The sequence below is a fragment of the Chroicocephalus ridibundus genome, chromosome 1, assembly GCF_963924245.1.
Source record: "Chroicocephalus ridibundus chromosome 1, bChrRid1.1, whole genome shotgun sequence".
Lineage (NCBI taxonomy): Eukaryota > Metazoa > Chordata > Aves > Charadriiformes > Laridae > Chroicocephalus > Chroicocephalus ridibundus.
In genome coordinates, this window is record NC_086284.1 from 29,069,514 (window position 1) to 29,092,517 (window position 23,004).

General features: G+C 39.2%; 1 protein-coding gene across 3 annotated transcripts in view; it reads right to left on the reverse strand.

Annotated features, from left to right (window-relative positions):
* Positions 1-7,469: 7,469 nt before the first annotated feature.
* Positions 7,470-23,004, reverse strand: part of DCLK1 (doublecortin like kinase 1) — a 253,203-nt gene continuing 237,668 nt past the window's right edge. For 2 of the 3 annotated variants that reach the window (XM_063332771.1, XM_063332788.1), the window contains one exon: positions 7,470-12,391. In XM_063332771.1, coding sequence (XP_063188841.1) covers positions 12,227-12,391 — 165 coding nt within the window. In that variant the 3' untranslated portion in view covers positions 7,470-12,226. Of the gene's footprint in view, positions 12,392-21,799; positions 21,874-23,004 lie in introns of all 3 variants that reach the window. The other variant, XM_063332780.1, reaches the window with a different exon arrangement.

Here is a 23,004-nt window from a genome sequence, read left to right on the forward strand (position 1 = left end):
CAGCATAGCCTGGTTAAAAATGAGATATTTCATATTCTTAAGGAAAAACTGGAACTGACAAATTCATTACTTAATCAGGATAATCTAGTAAATTAAGAGGTAATTCTGAAGAAATAATGAAAACTCTCTAGTGGCATATTAATTATGACTTTCTTTTCAGCTATTAAGAAAGGAGGATTATGGATGTGTCCAAGAATAAAAAGAGATCTATTTTCAGGGTCAGTGGATTTATCTTTTCAGGGGTCTAACACAAAAGAATAAATTGATTTCTCTCTATGCAGGTGATTTTAGAAGCCTTGGACCAGAGGTGTCTTTTTCTTTTTTTTACTACATTGCATAATTAAACTTGCTATATTTCAAAGTTTGGTATCTGAGCAAACAAATACATGCGAATTCATGTTTTTGATCAAAAATCCAGCAATCTCTGATAACAGGCAACTCTCTCAGTGCTAAAAGTTTAACTTCCTAGTTATAATGTCATTCATTAAATTTGCTACCTGCGTATTTTATTTCTCCTACCTAGAGCTGGTATAAAAAGATATCCGTTTGGGGGATATCCTGGAACATTGTGGTACCATAGATTTGACTATGTGGCAGTTGCACACAAAATAACAATACCAAGCTCTATGTTATGTGAAAGAATATAAATAGTGAATTACCAAGGTTCCCATTCAGGTGATTTCTCTGCCTGGAGAGCAATATGTCTCTACTTCAGAATGAGCAGCTGGACATAATCTAGATCCCATCTTCCTAATCCGCCTGTTGCCCAAAGAGGAGAAATCACCATAAAATTTGGATGGTTCTTTGATGTAATGCTGTTAATCTTTCTTTTTTTTTCTTTCTTTCTTTCTTTCTTTTTTTTTTTTTTTTTTTTTTAATATTTCCAAAGTCCTGATTCCCTGAACATAACAGAAACAAATACCAGGAGGCAAGTTTGAGTTTTGAACAAGTTTCCTGTTTAGACAAACAAACTCCAAACCCAAATCCGTATGTTTTCCAGGGAAAACTTCATTATGACCATTTACTACTGATTTTCGAGCCGCCCACGGGGTTCCCATTTGCTGCCTGGTGCCTGGCACGCGCTCACAGCCAGTACAGAGGCGACAAACCAGCTCCTCAATAGCTCCGTTTTTCAGTCCCTTTGCAAAAGTGTGTGTTTCATGGTCATCATTGGTTCAGTTATCTTTCAAAAAGAGGATTTCACTGGCCTTCATTTAGCCGGACTATACGGTATTTAAGGCACGATCAATTTTTACCTGGCCGAAGCGGCTGATGACCGTACAGTGCAGATGTCATGGCTGCTGGCATTTTCCAGCAGAGACTGGCAGTGCAAAGCCCACCTGCTGGCATGCAGTGGGCCAGGGTTTAGTTTTCTACCTACACCACGACAAGTGGAAAACACTGCTGAACCAGCACAGCTCTGGGGCAGAGCAAAAAGCTACAAGGGGGGCAGTCTCTAGGCTTAAGGTTTCCAGCCTTTCCCTGTCTTGAAGGTTAAAAGTGGCAACAAATAATAAAGCTGTATGTCATTTATCACCTTGGGGCAAGTGACTGCAAGGTAGAGTCCGTGTGTCTTCCATCCTTGTCCTTTAGAAAGCATTGGAAAAACCTAAAGCATGTAGGTAATCTGAAGGCAACACATGATGCCTCCTCTCCATGTATTCCCAGTTTTACTGAGCGTATGTGATGTTTAAACATAAGTGATCGTGGCCCGACTTCCTCCAAGTCTTTCTTCTTTTGTTACTGTAATTTTTTTTCGTGTCACCGAACTCTTTCAGTTTACTCAAAATAAAAATGCTTTGAAAAAAACAGATATAAAGAACAATAATGTAGAACTTAATCTCAACAGACACAATATGCACTTTTTAGACCTTACCCTTTTCTTTCATTTACAATTTAAGCCACCACTGCTGTTGAACAGAGTACCATCTTCCCACTGCAGCAGTCACTTTTTCATACCCCTTTTCCTTGCCTGCTGGTGTATCGGAGCAACAAACAGAACCAGGTGATTAATGCAGGGGAAAAAATGTTTATTCTCCTGGAGCCGTTTCCCTGATCTGTTTTACCACAATGATGTACAATTTTTGCACCGCTTGAGAGAAGGGGACCATAGGAAGGAGAAAGAAACAAGTGGCCTGGAGGGGCTGGAGGTGTGTGAAAGGGGACAGAGAAGAAGGGGGCTGTTTTGTTTGAAGGTTCATGAAGGTTTATGGTGTTCACTAATCACTAGTCTTCATTCCAGCGTGCCAAAAACTTGTGCTGTCAGTAAGATGGAGGACACACTTTTTGGGAGGACAAAGTCCAAAAGGGAAAGTACCACATGCCTATAACCCTGTTGTCAGTTAATAATCTCTGTGAACATAAAAATTCATCTTCTAGACAGACAGACGTCCTCTGACAGACTCTTTAGTTTTGCAGCTATCTCCTGCATCAAGAATTGTTCCATGAACCAGCTGTTAAACAGCAACTATTAACTTGTAAATGAGGGTAGGATAAAATACACACTATTATCAACATACATAAAATAGCACTTTCTCTGCCTTTCAGCAAAAATAATCAAAGAGCCCTGGTGGGATCTCATATTACTCAGACTCCTTATTTGTAGCTTTTACACTCCAGCACACTTGCTGATAATGTATGAAGTATGAAATTAAAACTAAATCAATTGTCAGAACAAATGAAAAAGTACACTATGCAATGCATTATCCTCTGGTCTTTTATTATATTTTTTCATTCACCTGCTAATACCCAAAATCCAGCCATTTACAATGAAACTTCCAGTCATTAGTGGGGTTTAGCAGGCTTGCACTCTAAAACAGCCTTCGGATTTCTCGTGAGAGTTGGTATGCACGGTGTTTAAGGGCAGCAGATACAAAGGCTGTCAGTCCACAACTATATTTGATTTCCATATGCTTATCCAAACTCACCTCCTGTGCTGGGAAATTAACACAGGAAGTGCGAATTTTTGAATAGTTGCTTCTTGTTTTTCTATATAATCATGTTCATCAAGACTCACTTTGATGCAGAGGTTTATGTGGGAAAACTAGGATGTGGCTGCATGACTGATTTTTAAAGCCTGCGCGCAGCTTCTCAGGAATGCAGCTGGATGTAACTCCTTAGCGGCTTGCTTGTGATGAATGAATTGAAATATCCTGTAATGCTCCTCTGCCCAAGAAACATGAGCTTGTTAGAAGTTCAGGCTAGAGCTGAAGTACTAAGTGATTTGTCGTTTTCTACTCTTTTATTACCGTTTTAAGCAAATATTTTACATAAAATTGAGCAACAACTTAAAAACTTAGCTCATAGGTTAAGGTGATAATACCAGATCTCATTCCTGCTCATTTACATCTATTAGCATAAACGGCAGGATTTGAAAAATGCCGTTTGGCTTCCCTCCTAATTTCTGCAGGAACACGTATCACCTAGAAATTATTTAATTAGTACTTTGAAAATGCTATTCAAACCACATAGCAATTCCTAAATTTCTTACTTTTCAAAAGAAATGAATTTTTTTCTAAATTGAAATAATTTAGAAACTTGTTTAAAGGCCACCACTTCCTTAGATAGCTTTTTAGCATGCATGAGGAAAGTGCTATTTAATTTCACACTCAACTAATCCTTTAACAATTTTCTTTCGGGCAGAATATAAAAGGTTATTATTAATTCCTTAATAAAATAAAAAATAAGTTATAGCGGTTATGTCTTTAACCTTGGACCAGTTTGAGTAATTTTTTTTTCCCCTCAGATAAGACACTGAAGATTAACACAAATACCAAGTGATAAAGTGGCCTCTGGAAATTACTTGAGTCCTCCTCCTCCTCCGTTTTTTTAGATCAACTCTCTCTGGAAACACCTCTCCTGAACTACTTCTAGTTTTAGCATCAGTCAGTCAATTTGATTCCTCCCACCCCTTAACTATCAATGGCAAAAGTTGTCAAGATCTTATGTTACCCACCTGAAATGTTAACTACCTATTACACTGAGTAATTTCACAAAGACTACACCTAGTTAAAATTTATGATGAACACCAAATTGTCAGAAGTTCATAACTTAAAGGCTTACTTGCTTTTTTCCTATGTGCTTGGATTTGTTGAAGAGAAAAAAATCTATCGTTCTCCTTTGCAAGATACAGCACCAGGAATTCCCTTGGACATACGATCCATTGCATTTATACCTTGCAAATACCCCTCTCTCTCAATTTACCAATTTCTCTCTTACCAGTTCTCAAACTCTCACCATATTATGGAACCCAACTTCAATAGCTGTGGGCATTGTGTTTGAAAAAAAAATAAATTTATAGATGCTGTTATTCATATAAGACCCTTCTTGTCTTCTTAGCAGATATGGAAGCATTCCAGGCACCTAATGGACATGTGTAGGTAAAAAAAGTACCTCTGAATGGCAATGGTGGTGGTAATCGTAGCAGTAACAGTTGTAGTAGTAATGTCAGCTCTTCTTCAGAGTAACTCTAGACAAGTAAGCTAGGCTTCTTTTTCATCACTATTTTTTTCCTCCAGGCACTTAAAATTAGATGTGTATGAATAACTCATCACTAGCTTTAAAATCTGCTAGGAACATAGAAATGCAAGGTATCTTCTGCGTTTCTGAGTCCAGTGTCTTCCTAAGACAGAAAACACATATGAGTTGGGCAAAGAGGAACCTTATGAAATTCAATAAGGGCAAGTGTAGGGTGCTGCACCTGGGGAGGAATAACCCCATGCAGCAGTACAGGTTGGGGGCTGACCTGCTGGAGAGCAGCTCTGTGGAAAGAGACCTGGGAGTCCTGGTGGACAACAGGATGACCATGAGCCAGCAATGTGCCCTTGTGGCCAAAAAGGCCAGTGGCATCCTGGGGTGCATCAAGAAGAGTGTGGCCAGCAGGTCAAGGGAGGTCATCCTCCCCCTCTACTCTGCCTTGGTGAGGCCGCACCTGGAGTACTGTGTCCAGTTCTGGGCTCCCCGGTTCAAGAGGGACAGGGAACTGCTGGAGAGGGTGCAGCAGAGAGTTACCAAGATGATTAGGGGACTGGAACACCTCTCTTATGAAGAAAGGCTGAGGGATTTGGGTCTCTTCAGTCTGGAAAAAAGACGGCTGAGGGGGGATCTTATCAATGCTTATAAATACTTAAAAGGTGGGTGTCAGGAGGATGGGGCCAGGCTCTTTTCAGTGGTGCCCAGGGACAGGACAAGAGGTAACGGGCACAAACTTGAGCATAGGAAGTTCCACCTAAACATGAGGAGGAACTTCTTTACTTTGAGGGCGGCAGAGCACTGGAACAGGCTGCCCAGAGAGGTCATGGAGTCTCCATCTCTGGAGACATTTGAAACCCACCTGGATGCATTCCTGTGCAACCTGCTCTGGGTGACCCTGCTCTGGCAGGGGTGCTGGATTAGATATCTCCAGAGGTCCCTTCCAACCCTATGATTCTATGAGGACATAGCAGAAACACCTCAAGAAGAAAGCTTCTCATCAACAGATCAAGTTCCACCTGAAAATCAACTGGAGTTTCTTGACTCCAATGGTCCCATTTGAAAAAACTCTCAAAAATCTGTTTGATCAGTTGATTGGAAACCATCTTCCAAATGCCAGGCTACATTTGTCGTGGCTAATTTTTACCTATATGCTTTTTTTCTAGCTCTGTCATTTAGCATGAACAGTTATCTTCCCAAACTGATATTTACTCATGGCTTGACAAAATGTCAAATCCACTGCAGGTGAATGCCAAGAAAATGTCACAACTCTGTCCAAGCATCCCCACCCACTTAGGTAGGGTGAACCCTTTTGGAAATGACTGCGTGCTGTGGTTCATGACTCAAGTCAATCTCTAGGAAGGATTAGGAAGGTGTCCCCATCACAGGTGTGACATTCCATGAACTCTTTCTTTCATGGATGCTTTGTTCCCTTCTCTGGCCCCTGCTACAGAAAACTGCAGGTAATACGAAGCCTCAACATTGCAACTCAATTCTTACTGAAGCTATTTGGTATGGGTTATCTAAGTATATACGCATACAAGTATAAAATGGATAGACATCACTTTTTGAAAGCTGTCATTTCCCGAAAGGATCCATTCAGGTAGAAGCATACTGTGAAATCGCTATTAAAAAAAATTAATTTACAGTCATTTTTTAAACACCTAATTTCCCCACTAGCCTGCATGTAACACTACTTCAAACAGCTACACACGGTCTCATTTAGTGAATATATGAGGAAGAGGTCTGCATTATGTTTGCTAAAAGAACTAGGATTTCAATTCCATCTGCCGCCGGGTGTGTTTGATTTGTGTATTAATTATGCCTGTTTGTAGCTGTAAATTTGCTCCAGATTAGTAGCTGATTGGCTCCGCGCATGGATTCATTACGCTGTGTGGCTCCCTTGCACTTCTATAGTTTTCAAATGATTCCATACTTATGCTTTTTAATACCTCTCTTATTCAGTGTGAGCTTTCAACCCTGTCTTATTCAGACAATTTTTTTTTCCCCTGAAGAGAAAACACGTTCCTTTGATTCTTCTCTTTGTGGGCCCCTTTGGCTGGTGTAACGTCAGCTTTGTCCATGGTGCCACCCTCCAACACAAGGCGGAACGGAACGCCGCCTTCTCCCAGGCTTACAGGGAAATCCAGCGCATTCACATTTAGCGTTTGCTCCGTGGAATGACTTAAGCTAATGGGTTTAGGAATCACACCAGCACTCAGCAGGGCGTACATACGCACCCGTTACGGCGCCAACTTTAAAATGCTTGTCACGTCGAAAGAAAACTCCCTCACGTGTGGAACATTTCTTGCTCTTGATCACCACGTTTTCTCCCTGGTTTTCAAAATGCCCAAAAGTTCTGAGCTGTCACCTTTGTAGCTCAGACCTGCGAGATATGCTGGAAAGTGCAACACGTCCAAAATGAGCTGCATAAAAACCGCCTTTGTGTCTGTGTGTGGGAATGTTTGTGTACACTTAGAAAATAAATGTCGAAGAGGTCAAGCTGATTTCCCTCATATTTTAGGGAAAGAATCACTCTGAGCTGAAAAATTGTGTGCCAAGTTTCTGCCTGCAGCAAATTTTTACGATCAAATTAAAAACCTTTGAGACTGAAGAGTTTATAATGGAAATACTAACACAGCCTTAACCATGGCAGCACTGCAATAACATTAGGAAAGCTCTCCCTGCCCACAATCTAAACTAAATAAAAAAGATGCCATTTTCTAACATATACCCCAGGCTAGCAAATAACAATGATTTAATGTACTTGCCCTGTGGTAATATAGTAGCACTGCAAAACCTCTGAGCCAATTTTTCTTCTTTTTTCTTTTCTTTTCTTTTTTTTTTTTTCCTTTTTAAACATATATGCCCCATAGGGAAAGGATTGCAATTTGGCTCTTATTTGTGGATATATCGCTTTCATTTCGACAATTCTTGAAAGCCTTCCTGCTGTCACACGCTACTGTATGCGAGCACCCAACTGAATAAAGACCCACCAGGCTTTTTTCAGGAGTTTATTCACAGGTTTGGCTTTGCTTATTGTAGTATGCACCACATTTAAATTAGATGAGGGCTACTGTAAAGCAATAACATCGTCAATGACTGGAATCTCACTTTCCCCTCTAACAGTCTGAAGCAAATTAATGTATTGGTTGTTCATTAACAAGTAAACAGTTTCTGCTACAATGTCAAGGAAAAGGAATGTGTTCATTAATATGAACAATCTTCATCTACAAAGATGATTTACACAATGCATGTCATGAGATAGCTTTCCCCTAACTAGTACACTACCAAACTGAAAAGCTGATTCTTAGGACTTTCTTGAAATTACAATATTGTTTGTTTACCAATAAGAAAGACAGTCTCAGTCACCTATGCCACCATTGTAAGCTCTATAGTAAGTACTTAAAAAAAGAGAGATTTCTGGAATCACTTGTGGAATTAATAAAATTGATAACTACAGACTTACACTGCATCAATGATACATATTATTCCTGTGGTAAGTTAAGCTAAAAATAAGATTAATTTGGTTATAGAAATTCCTTAAACAACAACACTTAAATTATTTCAAACTTGAAATTTTTCAAGAATTTTCTGAAAAAATCAGCAAACACTGGCTAAAAAAGCAAAGCAGTTTGGATACACCAATGTAATCAGCATGCCTAGTGCTTTTCTGTTAACCCTCTGAGTAGAACCATAGTATTCTGGATTTTTTGTACATTAATGCTATGAAAATTGTTAACTTACAGAAATATTAATTTATATGTCATGACTTAATAAATCATTTTCTAAATATATTTGGGCTAGGCACCTCATCTAGCGAGCAATTCAGCCATCCTAGAATTTTAATTATCCGCTAGAGAAACCAGTCTCTAGCAACTATAAGGGAAGCTTAGATGATTGCCCTAGATTAGATGCTTAAATCTTAGATGGATTCATCTAGGTGAGACAACACCCAGCTCAGTACCGTTTAACTAATCCTGTGCTATCACCTACCAGCACTACATTTTCACATCAAAGTTTGCTTACTGCATGTAAGCTCACTAGAATATTGCACTTAGATTGGGGTCCACGTTATCCCCGCTTACATTTAATTGAGAGGAATTAAGCTGGAAGTGACCCTGTTCTACTCTCCTCAGACCGACAGGCATCTCCAGAGACCAAATATTAGATGACCTGAATCACCCTTTGGAAGCGCTCCTCTCCATCTCCTTGGTGATAGATGGTGTCTACCACGACTGCCATCCATCTCAGCGAACAACATCGGCTTGGTGGGAGGAAGTTGGCCTTGTACATGTAACAAGCATTAAAAAAAAATTGTTGTCACATTTAGCACCAACACGATCCAATGATTCAAAAGGGAAATGAAGAAAGAAGTCAGGAGGAGTGGTAGGTATTACAGTAAAATGACGAGTGTGCTACGTGCTCTCCCACATTATCACATTAGAAATAGTCTGTTATCTTTGAGTTCTTCTTTTCACTGGTGTTTCAAGTATTTTCAGGGCCATGTATTCTGCTTTTACAGAATTCAGAGGTTAGACAAGAAAAGGGGCACTCGCTGCCAAACAAGCCCAAACCATTATTATTTCCATGAAACTATACATATATATACATATATATGGTTATATTTAAATATATATATGGATCTATTTAAAACCATCATGGAAACCACTTTTAAAACAGTTTAAATATTTGGATACCTTTCCCTGAAGCCTAAAAAGAGGCTATCAGCAATTTGAAACCCAATCTCTCACAGATCCAAAAATAACTTAAAATAAATATTTTTATAGCTATGTTCATAAAACATAAACCACAGATCAGAAACATATAAGATGTTGGGGATGAGTAGGGATTTCAGGATCTAGGATTATTTTTACATACATTTTAAGTAGTACAAGATGGTGTAAGATGAAGGAGCCAAACATCTTATTTTAATGATAAACCTGTATTCCAAAGAAAAGCAAAGCAAAGGTGATAGGAAAATCCCAGATGGGTTTTTGAATACTATTTCTCATGCATAAGGTGAAGCATTTTTTTTTTCTCCTGACTACACTCTCTAAATAAGAAGAATGAACATTGGTCTTTGCTTTAAGACTGCCAAATTTCCCCAATAGTCAAGGAGCATGTGGTATTTATGGACACCTTTTTATTACCAAATGTATGTCTTGCATTTACATGGTTGAGTTGGATCTCTTCTAAAGGGAAGGCTGTGATATGATGTGGGAAGGGCAATGCTAGAAAAACATGTGCCGGACTCTGACCTACTGTAAATTGATGTAGGTAACTGGCAAGGGGGGATTTACCTTGGCTGAGGGTTTGGTCCTATGGAAAAGTAATCCCTGTCCTATCCAGATGTTATCAAACTACAACCATTAACATCGCAATGGCAGTGGCTGTGCCCTATCTACCAAAGGTTTTCTCTCCGCAGTGACTCTAGGGCTGGACGGGCACGGTCAAGGATCTGCCGCAGACACAGCCCTTTCCCAAAACCTAAAAGCTGAGAGTTTGTGTATGGCAGTTCCTTTATCCCTTCACCTCTTGCCACTGTGGAGTTCTCCAGCAAGACACCTCTTTGCTTCACTTGGGTTAAGATGTTGTTATTCAGGTTTCAGACAGAGTAACCAAGGTCTTGTACAGGCCTTCTGCCCATGGATGTACATTCAGAGATCAGAGTCTCCTGATGAGATTCATTTTACTAAACTCATAATCTGAAGTCTGGTGTCTGATGTGAGCTTCCACCAGCGGTTCCTTCTACAGTCAACGGAGTGAGAGTAATAGGGGAATCAAAGCGTGAGTCCTGCCTGAAATGTGTGCCCACGACAGATGAGACGAATCAAACCTGGAAATGCTCATCTCTCTGTATTACCAAGGAAGTCTGGAGATCTAGTTCAGACTAAATGTCTCACTTCTAGATTATTAGCACTGGGTGAAATTAACTGCATTCTGCATGAAATTCCTTGTACCAATTGCGTGAAGACCCGTAAGATGAAATTCCTGTATTTAAAATCTTCAGAGCTTTTAATATATAAATTTTCATGACTGAGACAATGAAAGATGGAGTTCAAAGGATGGAGAAACAAAACAATTTCAACATGTCTTGAAATATGGTTCAATTGATACTCCCAACTAGAAATGCAAAAGAGCACTACACTAGCTCCAACAAGCTGCAGGTACACATTTGCTGCCACAACTGCTCATAGGGACAGTTCAAGAGCAAACACAACTCAGAATGGAAAGGGCATTGTGGGCAACTTGTCACGTTCCTCCAAAACTTATTTATACTCCCCAGTGAGATTAGAAAAGTCTGCATATCTTTTTGGGCAACATACTGACATTTCTAGCCGTATGACATGAAAGGAAGAGAAAAAGAGAAAAAGAGTGGGGAGAAAGAAAGAGGAAACCACATTCATGCAACTTTTCAAAAACACCGTGAAAACATTTTAACGTGAGAGGGGAAAACTTCAATTTTACATAAGTAATAACAGAAAGTCTAAATTTCATAGTGTTTTTTTTTTTTTACTTTAGAATAGGATTTTGGAAGTTGCCTTTTTCATTCAAGTGAAATTCTGAGTGATTTTATGATTTTATAATCTTTTCTTTCAAATTGTCATATCTGAAGCAAAAGTAGTATTTCCGTGGAAGCCAGATTTATGGTAACAGTTAAATAAAATGCTATAATGCTGTGTTGAGGTTTTAACAAACCAGAAATATGTATACTCTGTGTAAATGCCCGTTTTATTAAGTATTACAAATAGAAATGGTGAATAATTTTTAGTTTCTCCATTCTAAGACAAAACTTTCACTAATTCAGTTTAGGCTTTACACATCTATTAAATGCCTTGCATTTTTCCCCGATTTAGAAGTACTCTAGCTATTTTAAGGGTAATTCTCATCAATGTTAATCTTTAAAAATGTCTCTCCTGGAATAAGCAGGTCGTGCTGAGAGGATGCCTGTACATTTCTGAATGTGAGGCAAAGGAACCAGGAACTTCTCAACTCGATCATTACGTACCATTACATGACAGAACGTGTCCTCAAGCCATTTCTCAAGACTCTGCATTGTCATTAGCAGCAAACGATATGGAAGCAACCTTTTGTGGCCATCATCATGTCAACTTCTGTAAACCGTGAGGCTGCCCTAAACTGAATTTCCCATGTAGCCTGCATAATATCCTCCAACAACAGTCACTCCCTATGGAAGCATGATGCAGGTTTAGAACAAGATGCTGTAGAAGATGCTGTTTGTTTAATTTTATTTTCACTTTTAAAGCCTACATTTGTAATCCCTAAGCAATAGTGCGTTTGATACTGTTTTGGCCAGAAACAGGCAAGGAACTTTAGGGTAGTATAAAAGATATGTGCGTATAAAAGCAAAAAAGCCAGAATAAAGCCCTAATGTGGGTTGTCAAGATTTAAGCTGATCGTTTACTCAGAGGGTTAACATGTGCTAAAATTACATACTGCAGTTCCTAGCTTCACTGATGAAAACATTCACTGCTTCTATCTTTAAATAAAAAAGCAAAATAGCCTTAACCCTTTGAGGATCATATTAGCAGCAAGTTGCAATCTAAACAGAGAACAAGTATTTCAATCAATTAGGAAATTATTCTTACAAAGATTCTGTGAGCACCCTTTTGCGTTCCACCATCCCAGCGTTTACCGCTGGATAGATCAGCTGTAATCACTTCACACAGGTCTGAAGGATTTTCAGGGTCTCAAAGGGTTAAAGCCAAGACTTTTGAGTAAAAGTGTTTTATTAAAAGGGTGAGTTAGGTGAGCGAACAGTCTCGGATGAACTTGGTGAATAGTCTTCCGATTCGGAGTTGAGTTCAGGTGGAGCTTGCTGTGCCTTATAACGTCCCCTCACATCCTGGTTGCGTCTTCGTCGGAAAACCTGCCTCTCCTTATCAAGAGCGGTGGTCTGGCAGGGGCATAAAATAAGAATAAATGAAATTAGGCTGTGTGTGAAATGCAAAGCTAATGAAAACCATGAGTTTTTACGTGGCCTGCAAATACCAGGGATAATAAATGTTCAGACCAAATTAAACCTGTTCTGTCTCAGTCAGGTCTGAAAGGTTGAGCCCACAACATAGCTAAATGCTTTAAAAAGTGCATTTCCCAAACCTTAAGAGGTAGCGTGACATCATCAAGCAGATACAGTACCATATATATGGATGCCATATGTTCTACTTCTGGATGCTATTAATTTCATCCTTTAATAGATTCAAATTTCAAGCCAAATACCAACTGACCTTCCCCCCACCCTTCTCAAAGTATAAATCTGTTTCTACAGGCAAGGCAGAGATGTACACTTGTCTTTGATTTGACCTAATGAAGGCTGATACACACTCACCCATGTTCAAATCAGTGCAATCGGCTAACAAAGATGGATTGTGATGAAGTTGTCAGACAAGAAAGAAAAACAAACACCGAAGGGAGGTAGCCCAGCTCTTTGACACCTCCTCATGCCTCTCAATGGATGTTCTTAGGGAGAACGCTGAAGAGCTCTGACGGAAAGACCCGTCTGGCCTGACCACCCTGTCTCCTCCTGTTAACCAAGGTCTATCGAATTCAGTACTCCACAAATTTTATCTAGGTCTATCTAGAGTATTTAGAAAAGGGGGAAGAAGAACGTTTACTTGGTAGGCTTTATATTTTGATCAGGTTCTGTCACTCTTGAGAATGCAAGTCTTAATAAGATGGCTATGACTTCTAGCCACATCCTTTCTTCTGCTTTGTCTGGCACATTTACAGGGGGAAACTGCAATCCAGGTAAGGGCAGCCCAACTCTGGCCAATGATTTCAAGCATGGGACTGGATTTTGCCGTTTTCTTGATTACAGTGTATTAGACTGCAGTCCCCGAAACGGTTGTAAAATTACAAGTTCAACAGGATGGCCTTGATTCAGCAAGAGCACTTTGACACATATTTAACTGCCTCTGAAGCAGGGCTGCCTTCTTAAAACGTGGCCCGGTTTTTTTTTTGGAAAAAGCAAAAAGGGAAAAGGCAGGTGGCTAGTAAGGTGACATACAAAATGCAAATAAATATCTGATCAAGGCACTGGAGGCAAAGATAACTTTGAGAACTGAAAAGGTTTAACTGCTAAGGCTTGTAAAATTTGTCCCTAGTATGAAAATCTCAATTTAAAAGAATGCAGCTAAAAGGTTATTCTGTTTCAAAGGATTTATTGTTTTCTCTTGAGATATAAATGACTGATTTCTCTAGAAAATTTACCAGTTATAGTGTGAGCCTCGTAGGAGAGCAGAGATGTATTTATAGCCAACATATTTTTGAGAACAAAATGAAAACTAAATCCATCATACCAGTGCAGAATAGTATTATAGTAATCCCTGCTCTAAAATAATGTAATCAGCATTCAATAATGATGTAATAGAGACAGAAAGATGGACAAGAGTACAGAGCTACTATAGCAAATGGATTTAGTTAGGCTAAATTGCTGAACTATTATTTTTGTGTCTAGAACCTTCACAGAACCACCTTAAAGGGGTAAAATAATTAACTTCGATAAATCCATCCCTGTATTTTAAATAATAATTGCTACAAAATCCAGCACTTCTCATCTGCTGAGAATTTGTTTACTGCTAAACTTTCAGTTAAGAGCTCTAATTAGTATTTGCAATGCCTTCTACGTTTCTTAGCCCTGAACCAATTCAGTTTTTGATTATTTTTTAATGTGAAACAGAAGACTACCTCGATCTTTTACACACAGTGAATATACTGCATACAGTATGTAATTCTGTGTGAAAATTGAAAAGAATGGCATATATTACCATTCTATAAAATACAGATTTCCATTTAAAGTATTTTTTATGCTTACAGGAAATAAGCATTTATTTAAAGTTTAAACCACATCACATCATCCTGTGGTAATAGATACTCTCCTTTGAGAAAGTTAAACGTTTCTGGCCCAATAAATAAAAATAGTTGTATTAAGTTAAAAATTTATTTTTAAAATCTGCTACATGAGAATGGTAAATGTCTATGTAAAAACCGAAGGTATTTAAAATTAGATAAGTTACACAGAAGTGAATGCTCTTGAATAAAAGATTCTTATTCTTTTTGAAATTTAACCTCGGATATTGTTTTTTTTAAAGGACAAAAATACGAAACTGCAAAACTAGCTAGATAATTAAATAACAGGACATCATTTTAAAGATGCCTTTAAAAAAATAAGCCCCGAGATACTACTTTTCTACTATTTTTGGGAAAGCTTTGGGGCCTTTTGCTTAAATATACATAAAGGCACTTCCTTCTTAATCAAAAATGTTAAGGATCGTCCCACCTAATTCAGCACCTCATGCTGCAGTTTGTAAGCCCAAATATTTCTGGCTTCCTAACCCTTCAAAAACTTCCTGGGATATTTCAAGGCTATCTTTTTCTTTACATTTTTATCCCAGGTCCCCCTTGAATTTGATCTAATTGGTCTTTATAAAGGCATGCTTGTGGACTCAGGGGCATTATTGTGGTTACTCTCCTGGGCTGAGAGACATTCAGAGCCTTTCTCACCCAAAGAGCTTATCGAATAAAAATGTATAAAGTCACAGAGAGCTAAAGAAGGGAGGATTTATCTAGTGAAAGCAAAAATACTTAGATCATATTCTAACATTTAGTGTTTCATACGTCACGACCACAAAACGGGTCAGCTCTGGCCACAGAGCGAGCGCCCACAAGCCCCACAGAACTTGCAAGAGTGGGCTTATTCTGCCCGATGTCACAATGACGTTTTGCATTTCCAGTGTCTATTACACTGCCAGGCGTTCTGCACAAATGCTAGTTTTCATTTAATGAGGTCACAGTTATTTTTTACCTCTAAAGAATTTCCAAATACGATAGATTAAAACTTTGGAAGGCTGGGGAGATGGTAAGATACATTTGAGTAATGCCCGCATGTGGTTTTTGTAAGTGCAGTTTTCGCCTACTGTTTCACTTCCTTGTGCACGTGGGCGTATTCCAAAAATCAGCTTTTTCATTATTATCACGGTTTTGTAACAAAGGCCTCTTATGCGCATTGCCTTGGTTTAATAGATTTATTATTCCATCTACTATTCAGCTGGGTGGTTCGCCGATGCATGAACCAGTCCATTATGGATTTCCAGGGCATTTCTACTTTAAGCTACTCTTTCAATAAATAATAAGAGGATCTGAAGTGCACTTATGCTTCACAGGGCTGCAAATCCCAGATTTTCATTATCACGTTTTGACATTTTTTTTCCCAGCTCGAGGTGAGAGAGTGAGAACTTTGAGCACTGTATGATAGTAATGGCAACTAAAATGTAAGGATAGCATTCTTATTTAAGCTATGCGGCTGTCCTCTTACAATCCATCTGAGGAAATGTAGAGCTTCTTATCCAGCAGCAGATAAGTGGATTGCCTCTAATAGTTCGGTGCTGATGGGTCTGAAGCACTTCATTAAGCACTAATGTATTTTGCATCAACATTTAGTAATCCTGACACCCGGTACCAAATGGTTAACAAGCCATTTTTGGAAACGCATTTAATTTGAAGTAATGGAGCATTATTTTAAAATCTTTGTTTCCGTCACCTATACACTAAGATACAGTTAGCATTTTTCCAGGATTTTGCCAAAGGAAGTGTCTTCTTCCTGATTTCTGTGTCTTGATGTTGCAGGACTCCTGAGCCATGCAAATGCTTTTTTCTTGGAAAACATTGAACTCTGTGCTTCTGAACAGACATTCAAAACCTACAACTGCTTTGATATATATGTTGGGCTTGCAGTGGGATGCACCTTGTGTTAGCTGCGGGGTGATATTTTCTGTCAGGTCAGTAATTATTGGACTGAAGTAACTGCATTTTATGAATGTGAGCAGTGACTGTTTTTCTTTTCACTTGTCTTAATTTACTGCTGGCCACCAAATATAGATATATATTCCTTTCATTAATAAAAGAACATTATTGTGCATTTTGCCTCTTAGCCCATCCATTATTCATACCAGCCAGGAGACTGAACTGGGGATGCAGCTGTTCACGCATTAATCTAAGAAACCCTTCCCTTCACTCGCTTTCATTCTGCAGGAGCGTATTTGCGATTTGTTTGCAATTTTCATGATGCTTTGTTTATTGTGTGGAATTACACGGCCATATGTATTGAAACACTGGCATTTTTCTTTCAGTGCATTCTTTTATATACATGCACATGTATGCACGTATTTAAATGTTCACACCTAGGCAATTTTATCCTATTTCCTTCAGCTTCTGGCTAGTGACCTCAATATGTTGAGGTATGTAACAGCAGGTTCCCTACTGTAAAACTGAGCATTAAACAATGCTCATGGCACGAGCCAGGCAGCCCTTCAGTCTGACCTTTTTTTATTTTTTCCATGGGTTTCTCAGGTTATATATATATATAAAAAAATATATATATATGTGTGTGTGATTGATCCATGATCCAAGACACTTTTTGGAGAGTACTTCAAACTTTGCAATGCACCTCAGTCCAGGAGTGAAAGACACGTTATTTTTAGCCCCTCAGGCACAAGCTACAACTAAGTCAAGTTACACGGTGATTTGGAGACGTGCAAATGACCACATCGAGGGGACAAATTAATCGAGTGGATTTGAACCTAGACCTCCAAATACAAAAGGCCAGTCCTTTAGCGCACCATGTAACTTCGGGCATGAAATTTAGCTAAAATGAAAGTAAAAACGAAAGAAAACCAAATCAATCTGATGTATGCTTTGTATCGTAATGGTGAGTGAATACAAAGACAAGTATTCTACACATACAACTGCTGAATTCCTATTGCTATATTTAAGATTGTGTTTACTCTTTGACATCCCCCCTTTTTAAAGACAGGATTCCTCAGCTGGTTTCAATTACACGTGGAAGAGACTTAGTGCCAAGTTGTTTGCATGGGTGAATTTTATTTATACTTTGTAAATCGGTTGTGGTTTTCTAAGTCAAAGAGCAGGAGAAGAGATTTTAAATAAGTTTAGAAGTTTGCCTGTTTTTACCAATATTCAGCTTACAGAGGGTTTTATGGTATTAAAAATGGCACTTTACAGATAACAAGTCTGATTCCCAACTTCCTTGTCCCGTTGTCAAGATGTCTGGCTGTAACTTTTGACTTGAAAGTGTATCATGTCCACTTGGGACAGGTGTAAGTAACTGGACAGATGTGGAGTAATGGGAATTAGGAAGGCAAGACAGAGGATGGAACTATGGATTTTCAAATGAGCTATTCAGATACTTTTTTAAACTGTGAGAACTGTATTTTTAAAATCCAGTATTTTATGAGTTCAGTAGTGACTGGACTGATGATTTCGTTAGGCATCCAATGTCTCCTTGCTATTGTCATTACATAGATAAGACCATTAATGACTTTCCCATACATTTCCCGTGTTTTATTTTGCTTCTTTAGCTTTTATATAATGTCTGTGGATACATAAAAAATAACAGGCTAACAGTTTATACTGATCTTATATATAACACTACATATACTAATATTTTCTACTAATATTTTATGTTAGATACACCCACTCTGGTGCTCCCTTGACATTCTGAATCAGCCCAGAAAAGGCAGAAAATTCAGGCTATTTGGTCAGTAGGAGATTAAAATGATGTTAAGATTCAGACATAAACCATAACCAGCGAGGAAATTCAGGGGCGAAGAAAACATTGGTAAGTTATGCAAAGTATTGCCTTCAAAATGTGCTGCTCTTAGGAGGAACGGGTAACGCAGCTGAAGAAGGCTATGGACGGGACACTGTGACGTCTGGGGTTAAAGGGAAGTCCTGAAATACTTTCACTTTTTAATATTCTGGCTTAGTTATAAGAAAGCCAAAAAAAAAATGGAGTCACGCAAACAGTTAAAAGCCTCGGCTAAGTACATCTTAAAGAAAAGTTCCTTATAAGAAGTAAATCTATCAGTTATGATATTTCAGAAGGACAATGCAGGTGCCATTTGGATTTTTTGTGGTCACTGTTGCTAAATTCCACTACAAGGGAAATTATGAAAGATGAATGCATTGGCTTTAATCCTTTTACAAAGAGATCGATCAGAGAATGGGCTGACTTTGGAGAAAAAAAAAGAAATCCCAAACATAGTACCTCTGCTCAGAGATGGGTGATCTCTGTTGTCTTCGACTTGAGTTGACATTGGTCATCTGGGGTGAATGAAGATGTGACTGCACCACGGGCATTATCCACTTGCACCAAGGCTGACTTTCCTGGCTACCAAGAACAACAACGTTTCCCCAGCCTTGGGGCAGCGCAGATTGCGGGGCTTTAACTGAGACCTCCAGGTCTCATCCCCTAATGACACTCCTTTGGCCTTTTCTGCGCTTCTGATTGCAGGGCTGATGTCCCGACAGCATTAGGTGGGCTGCTTTTAAAACACGTAGCAGTTTGGGGTCCAAATGATTTTACTGATTTGGCCCCTGTGGTTTTTTCCGTTCCTCATGTTCAAAGAACACTGTAAAATTTTCCTGCTATAACAACTATTACTGTACATAAGGTTTGTTGTATTTTAATATCTCAAAAAAGTCACGTCACTTTTGCACTTATCATACTGAAAGGGAATAAAACAGGATGCAGAATGAGGGCTCAGAAAATTAGGACTTTGAGGCACTTTGAATGGGAAAGTCTTTTAGGCAGAGAAAGGAAAAGGTTTTCTGGTTGATTGAAAGAGGAAATAGTGCCATTTGAAAAGATATTTTAGAAGACTGCTAGAAACTAGGGAAGAAAACGATCAAAGGAGCGGAGAAGAAATGAATACTTTAACACTAACAAAGGGAGCATTACATTTTCCTTGGGACCTGTTTTCGTTTTTCGCTGTACATGTGAATTCAGGTTAATTTTCACGGGCCTGCGATAAATTAACTGTTTTCTAGATGGGAATTGACGAACCTTTTCATATGCTTTGCATTTGCGCTACTAAAAAGTAAACACTGGCTACATCGAAAGGGTTTTATTTAGACTAAAATGTTGGTCACTCCAGCAGTTGCTTGTTTCTTGGAGATGAAAGAAGCCCAAACACAGGGCAGTGCCTGTTCAGAGATACCCCCTGTTGGAGCATTTCCTCATTAAGCAACTACGCCTAGGAGCCCCGCTCTCCCAATCTGCCTCTCCGCGCTAGGTGCCCTGTTTAGAAAGCACTAATTATAAACATTGTCGTTACTGCCCCCAGCTGGAAAACAGAGCAGTTTATGTATGAATAAGAGAGATTATCGCCCATCTGCTCCAGCCCATTATTCAGGGATGTGTCATTTTGTATGCTGATGGCAGCCATTACTAGTGCTTTAGTCAAATGGCCTTTTTTTTTTTTTTTTATAGCGTTTATTTATTTTCCAAGTTGCAGAATTAGAGCCTTCTCCCCCCGCCCCCCACCCCCCCTTACCTCCTCAAAATGCGTATGGTTTGTTTCAAAATCTGGGCTATGCAGTTAAACTGAGTCAAGGCCAATCTGAGAGGAGATGCTCGCTTTTATCACAGGCTCCTGTTTCTGGTGGTCTGCTCCCCCTGAGGCTGGGGTTTTAAAAGATCCAAACATTGTGTGTAGCAAATGGAAAGGCAAATTTTTTGCTTGGTGGTTTTTTTTTTTTGTTGTTTTGGTAAAATAAAAATAGCAAAGCAGAGAAGGAATGTTAAGTTGATCATGGATGGCAATTAAACTCCTGGAAGATAAATAGAGCTCATGTGAGCTTTTTCCCCGTTTTACAGAGGAGGCATTAAATTTGGAACTATTTGACAAAGTCCTGCTTGACGCAAAATGCCATCTTTCCTTCACAATCAGAAAAGCAAAAATGCCTCTAATACTATCAAACCCACACTCAGCTAAAGCCTCATTCCCCTCTTCTTCAAAACCAAAAAGCACAGATGCTGTGCTGCCGTCTCTCGGCTGTGTTACGGGGCTGGAACCTGCGAAGCACGATGCCAAGTGACAAAATAGACCGAGCAGGTTTTGCTATGTCCTCCCAGGTCGCCGCAGGTTTATCGCCACCGACACAAGTGCAATAGGCTGGAATTACGGGTACTGCTGCACACTCGAGTGCTTGGAGTGAAAGCGTTTCTCAATTCTTGCTAGCCAGCGTTCAGCTGACGGATGGGAACTACATTTCTACTTTTTGCCTGACAAATTGGATTATTTTTGTTTTTTCTTTCCCCAGAACATCCATATCAGAATCTACTTGACCCTCAGCGTGCGCTCAGGGACCTGCTAGGCTTGTTGGAAACCGTGCCGTAGCCCGATCCATGCATTCAGTGAAATGATGCAGGGTGGGAGTTTTACTTTACTGGAAACACTTGCAGTGACCATCTCTGCTGTTTCACTAATGCAGTTAATTTGCTGAGTTTTCCCAAATACCTCACAGACGAGTTTTTAAAGGCTTCAATCACTGCAGTGTTAGGAAACGCAGGTTTCGCAAGAAACTTATAAAAAATCTCTCCAGCTATCAAAATGCAGGTCTTGTGAGGAATAAGAAGGAAAAAAGCCAGCAAATAACCACTTGATGGAAATTCCAGGGCTCTGGATTGATTGAGGAGGTGCGCGGGCCTCGAGTGGGCTATCAGACCCGGATCCCTCCTTGCCCCCACTCCAGAATAACCCCCTCCCGCCCAGAGCCCCATTTCATCATACAGGTTGAGCCAGCTAACGACAACCCTGGCACAGTTACACAATGAAGAAAAAATATATTCAAAAGACTCATGCAATATTAAAAAAAAGTAAATCAAATCAAAATAAATAGGTATCAGAAGGGTTTTAAAAAGAAAAGAGAAAGAATGCATTGTTAGAAACACAAGCTTACCAGCACGTACAATGCATTGTATTTCATTGAACTTGGGAGAGTTGCTACGGACCGCGTAATGTAAATGCATTGTTCAATCTAAGGTAAGGATTGTGTTTAGTGGGTTTAAAATGACAGTATATAGCTCCACATCTCGCATGGAAAAAGAGGAAAATATATGCTGAGAGCCTGTTGCTGCTCCGTGTGTTTCAAAACAGGAGCGCAGGGGAAGCAGATGCCTTAACAAGCAATAGGGAGGGGGAGGGTGCGTACTTCAGCATATCTAGTAGATTTTCTATATACACTGTCCTTTTAACTATAGGGGAAATTGATACTGAACATGTGCGATGAAAAGAAAGCTGGCGATGTGGGTGTGAGGGATGGGTGAAGAAAGGGAATGAGGGGGTGTGGCATCTCAATCAAGATTAAAACGAAACTGATAAAGCAGCATATGGACCGGATAACAAATCAAAAAGCATGTTTATCCACTGAAGGAACTGGTTAATGGAGACTGCCAGCACGTTGCCATGGAAACACTGACTGTTGGCGCTGCACCATCTCATACCTTATCCAATACATTCCTGGTTGTTGGTAGTAGTCCAAAGACCCTGATCTCTTGATGGTAAACCCGTGGTCCAGCTGAGCAGAGAGAAACGGGGCAACTCAGTGGATCGACATTAGGCTAAAGAATTCAGACTCCAGAGCAAGCTGTTCCTTATTTAGTGCATATTTACTGTTTTCACTTTCAGAAGGCACTTATCTAACATCCTAAAGCTACGTACCGGAGACGAAAACGAAAATGAAAAAAAAAAAAAAGGCAAAGAAATAAAAGAAAAAGACACTAACTCTAGACTCGGTCTTGCTAAATTAGAAGCCAATTTATTCAAACTAAAATGGAGTTTGCGAAATAGGTTACTTAATGCATAATGCATTCATTTAAAAGTCTGACAAATATCTTGTTACCTCCAAAGACAGAAGTGCCCTTTTAAGTTGCACATACCAGTAATGGAAAATTATCTTTTGCAATTAAACTGAGAGGTTTAATAATTTAAAAAAAATGCAGTGCAACCATCACAAGGAGCAGGCTAGACAGACTACACAAGGCTTAAATTAGACTGCTTCATAATCATGGAATGTGTAAAGATGAAAAGAATCAGGTTTTGATACCCCATCAATCATGGTAATTCATTTCTAAAAATGCGTTAACCTTGGAGAGTCGGACTACTCAGAGCCATGAATAACATTGTTTATCATTTCAGCTTACACCTCATGCTCAAAAAGATAACAGTACAAAACTATTCGGTTTAAAATTGCACCAATTAAAGTCAAAATGGAAATGAACTTCACATTGTGTCCAGGAAAGTGTGCTCGTGATATTACTTAAGGAATACAGATCTTCTAAGTTTAGTTTATCATTAGCAGAATCATGTGCACAGGAACAAAGAAAATGTCTTGTTTTCTCTAACCCTTCTGTGCTGCACTAACAGACGGTGGAGACATCGTTTAGCTGAGTTAAATACATTTTTAGGGCAAAATATCTTGAGGGAGACTCTGCCTGCTTTAAAATCGTTAGATGCGATGACTTTCACATTCTGCCCTATGAAGAGAAAAGGCCATTTTGTGCTTCCCTAAGAGCGTGGCATATATTTCCAATACTGATGACAGTTTCTAATTCTAAATTCAGAAAAGCAGTTCAACACATTTCCAGTTACCATCCACTTCAAGGGTAGCTAGGAGCTAACTGCAAATTTAAATTTTTCTTGATGACTC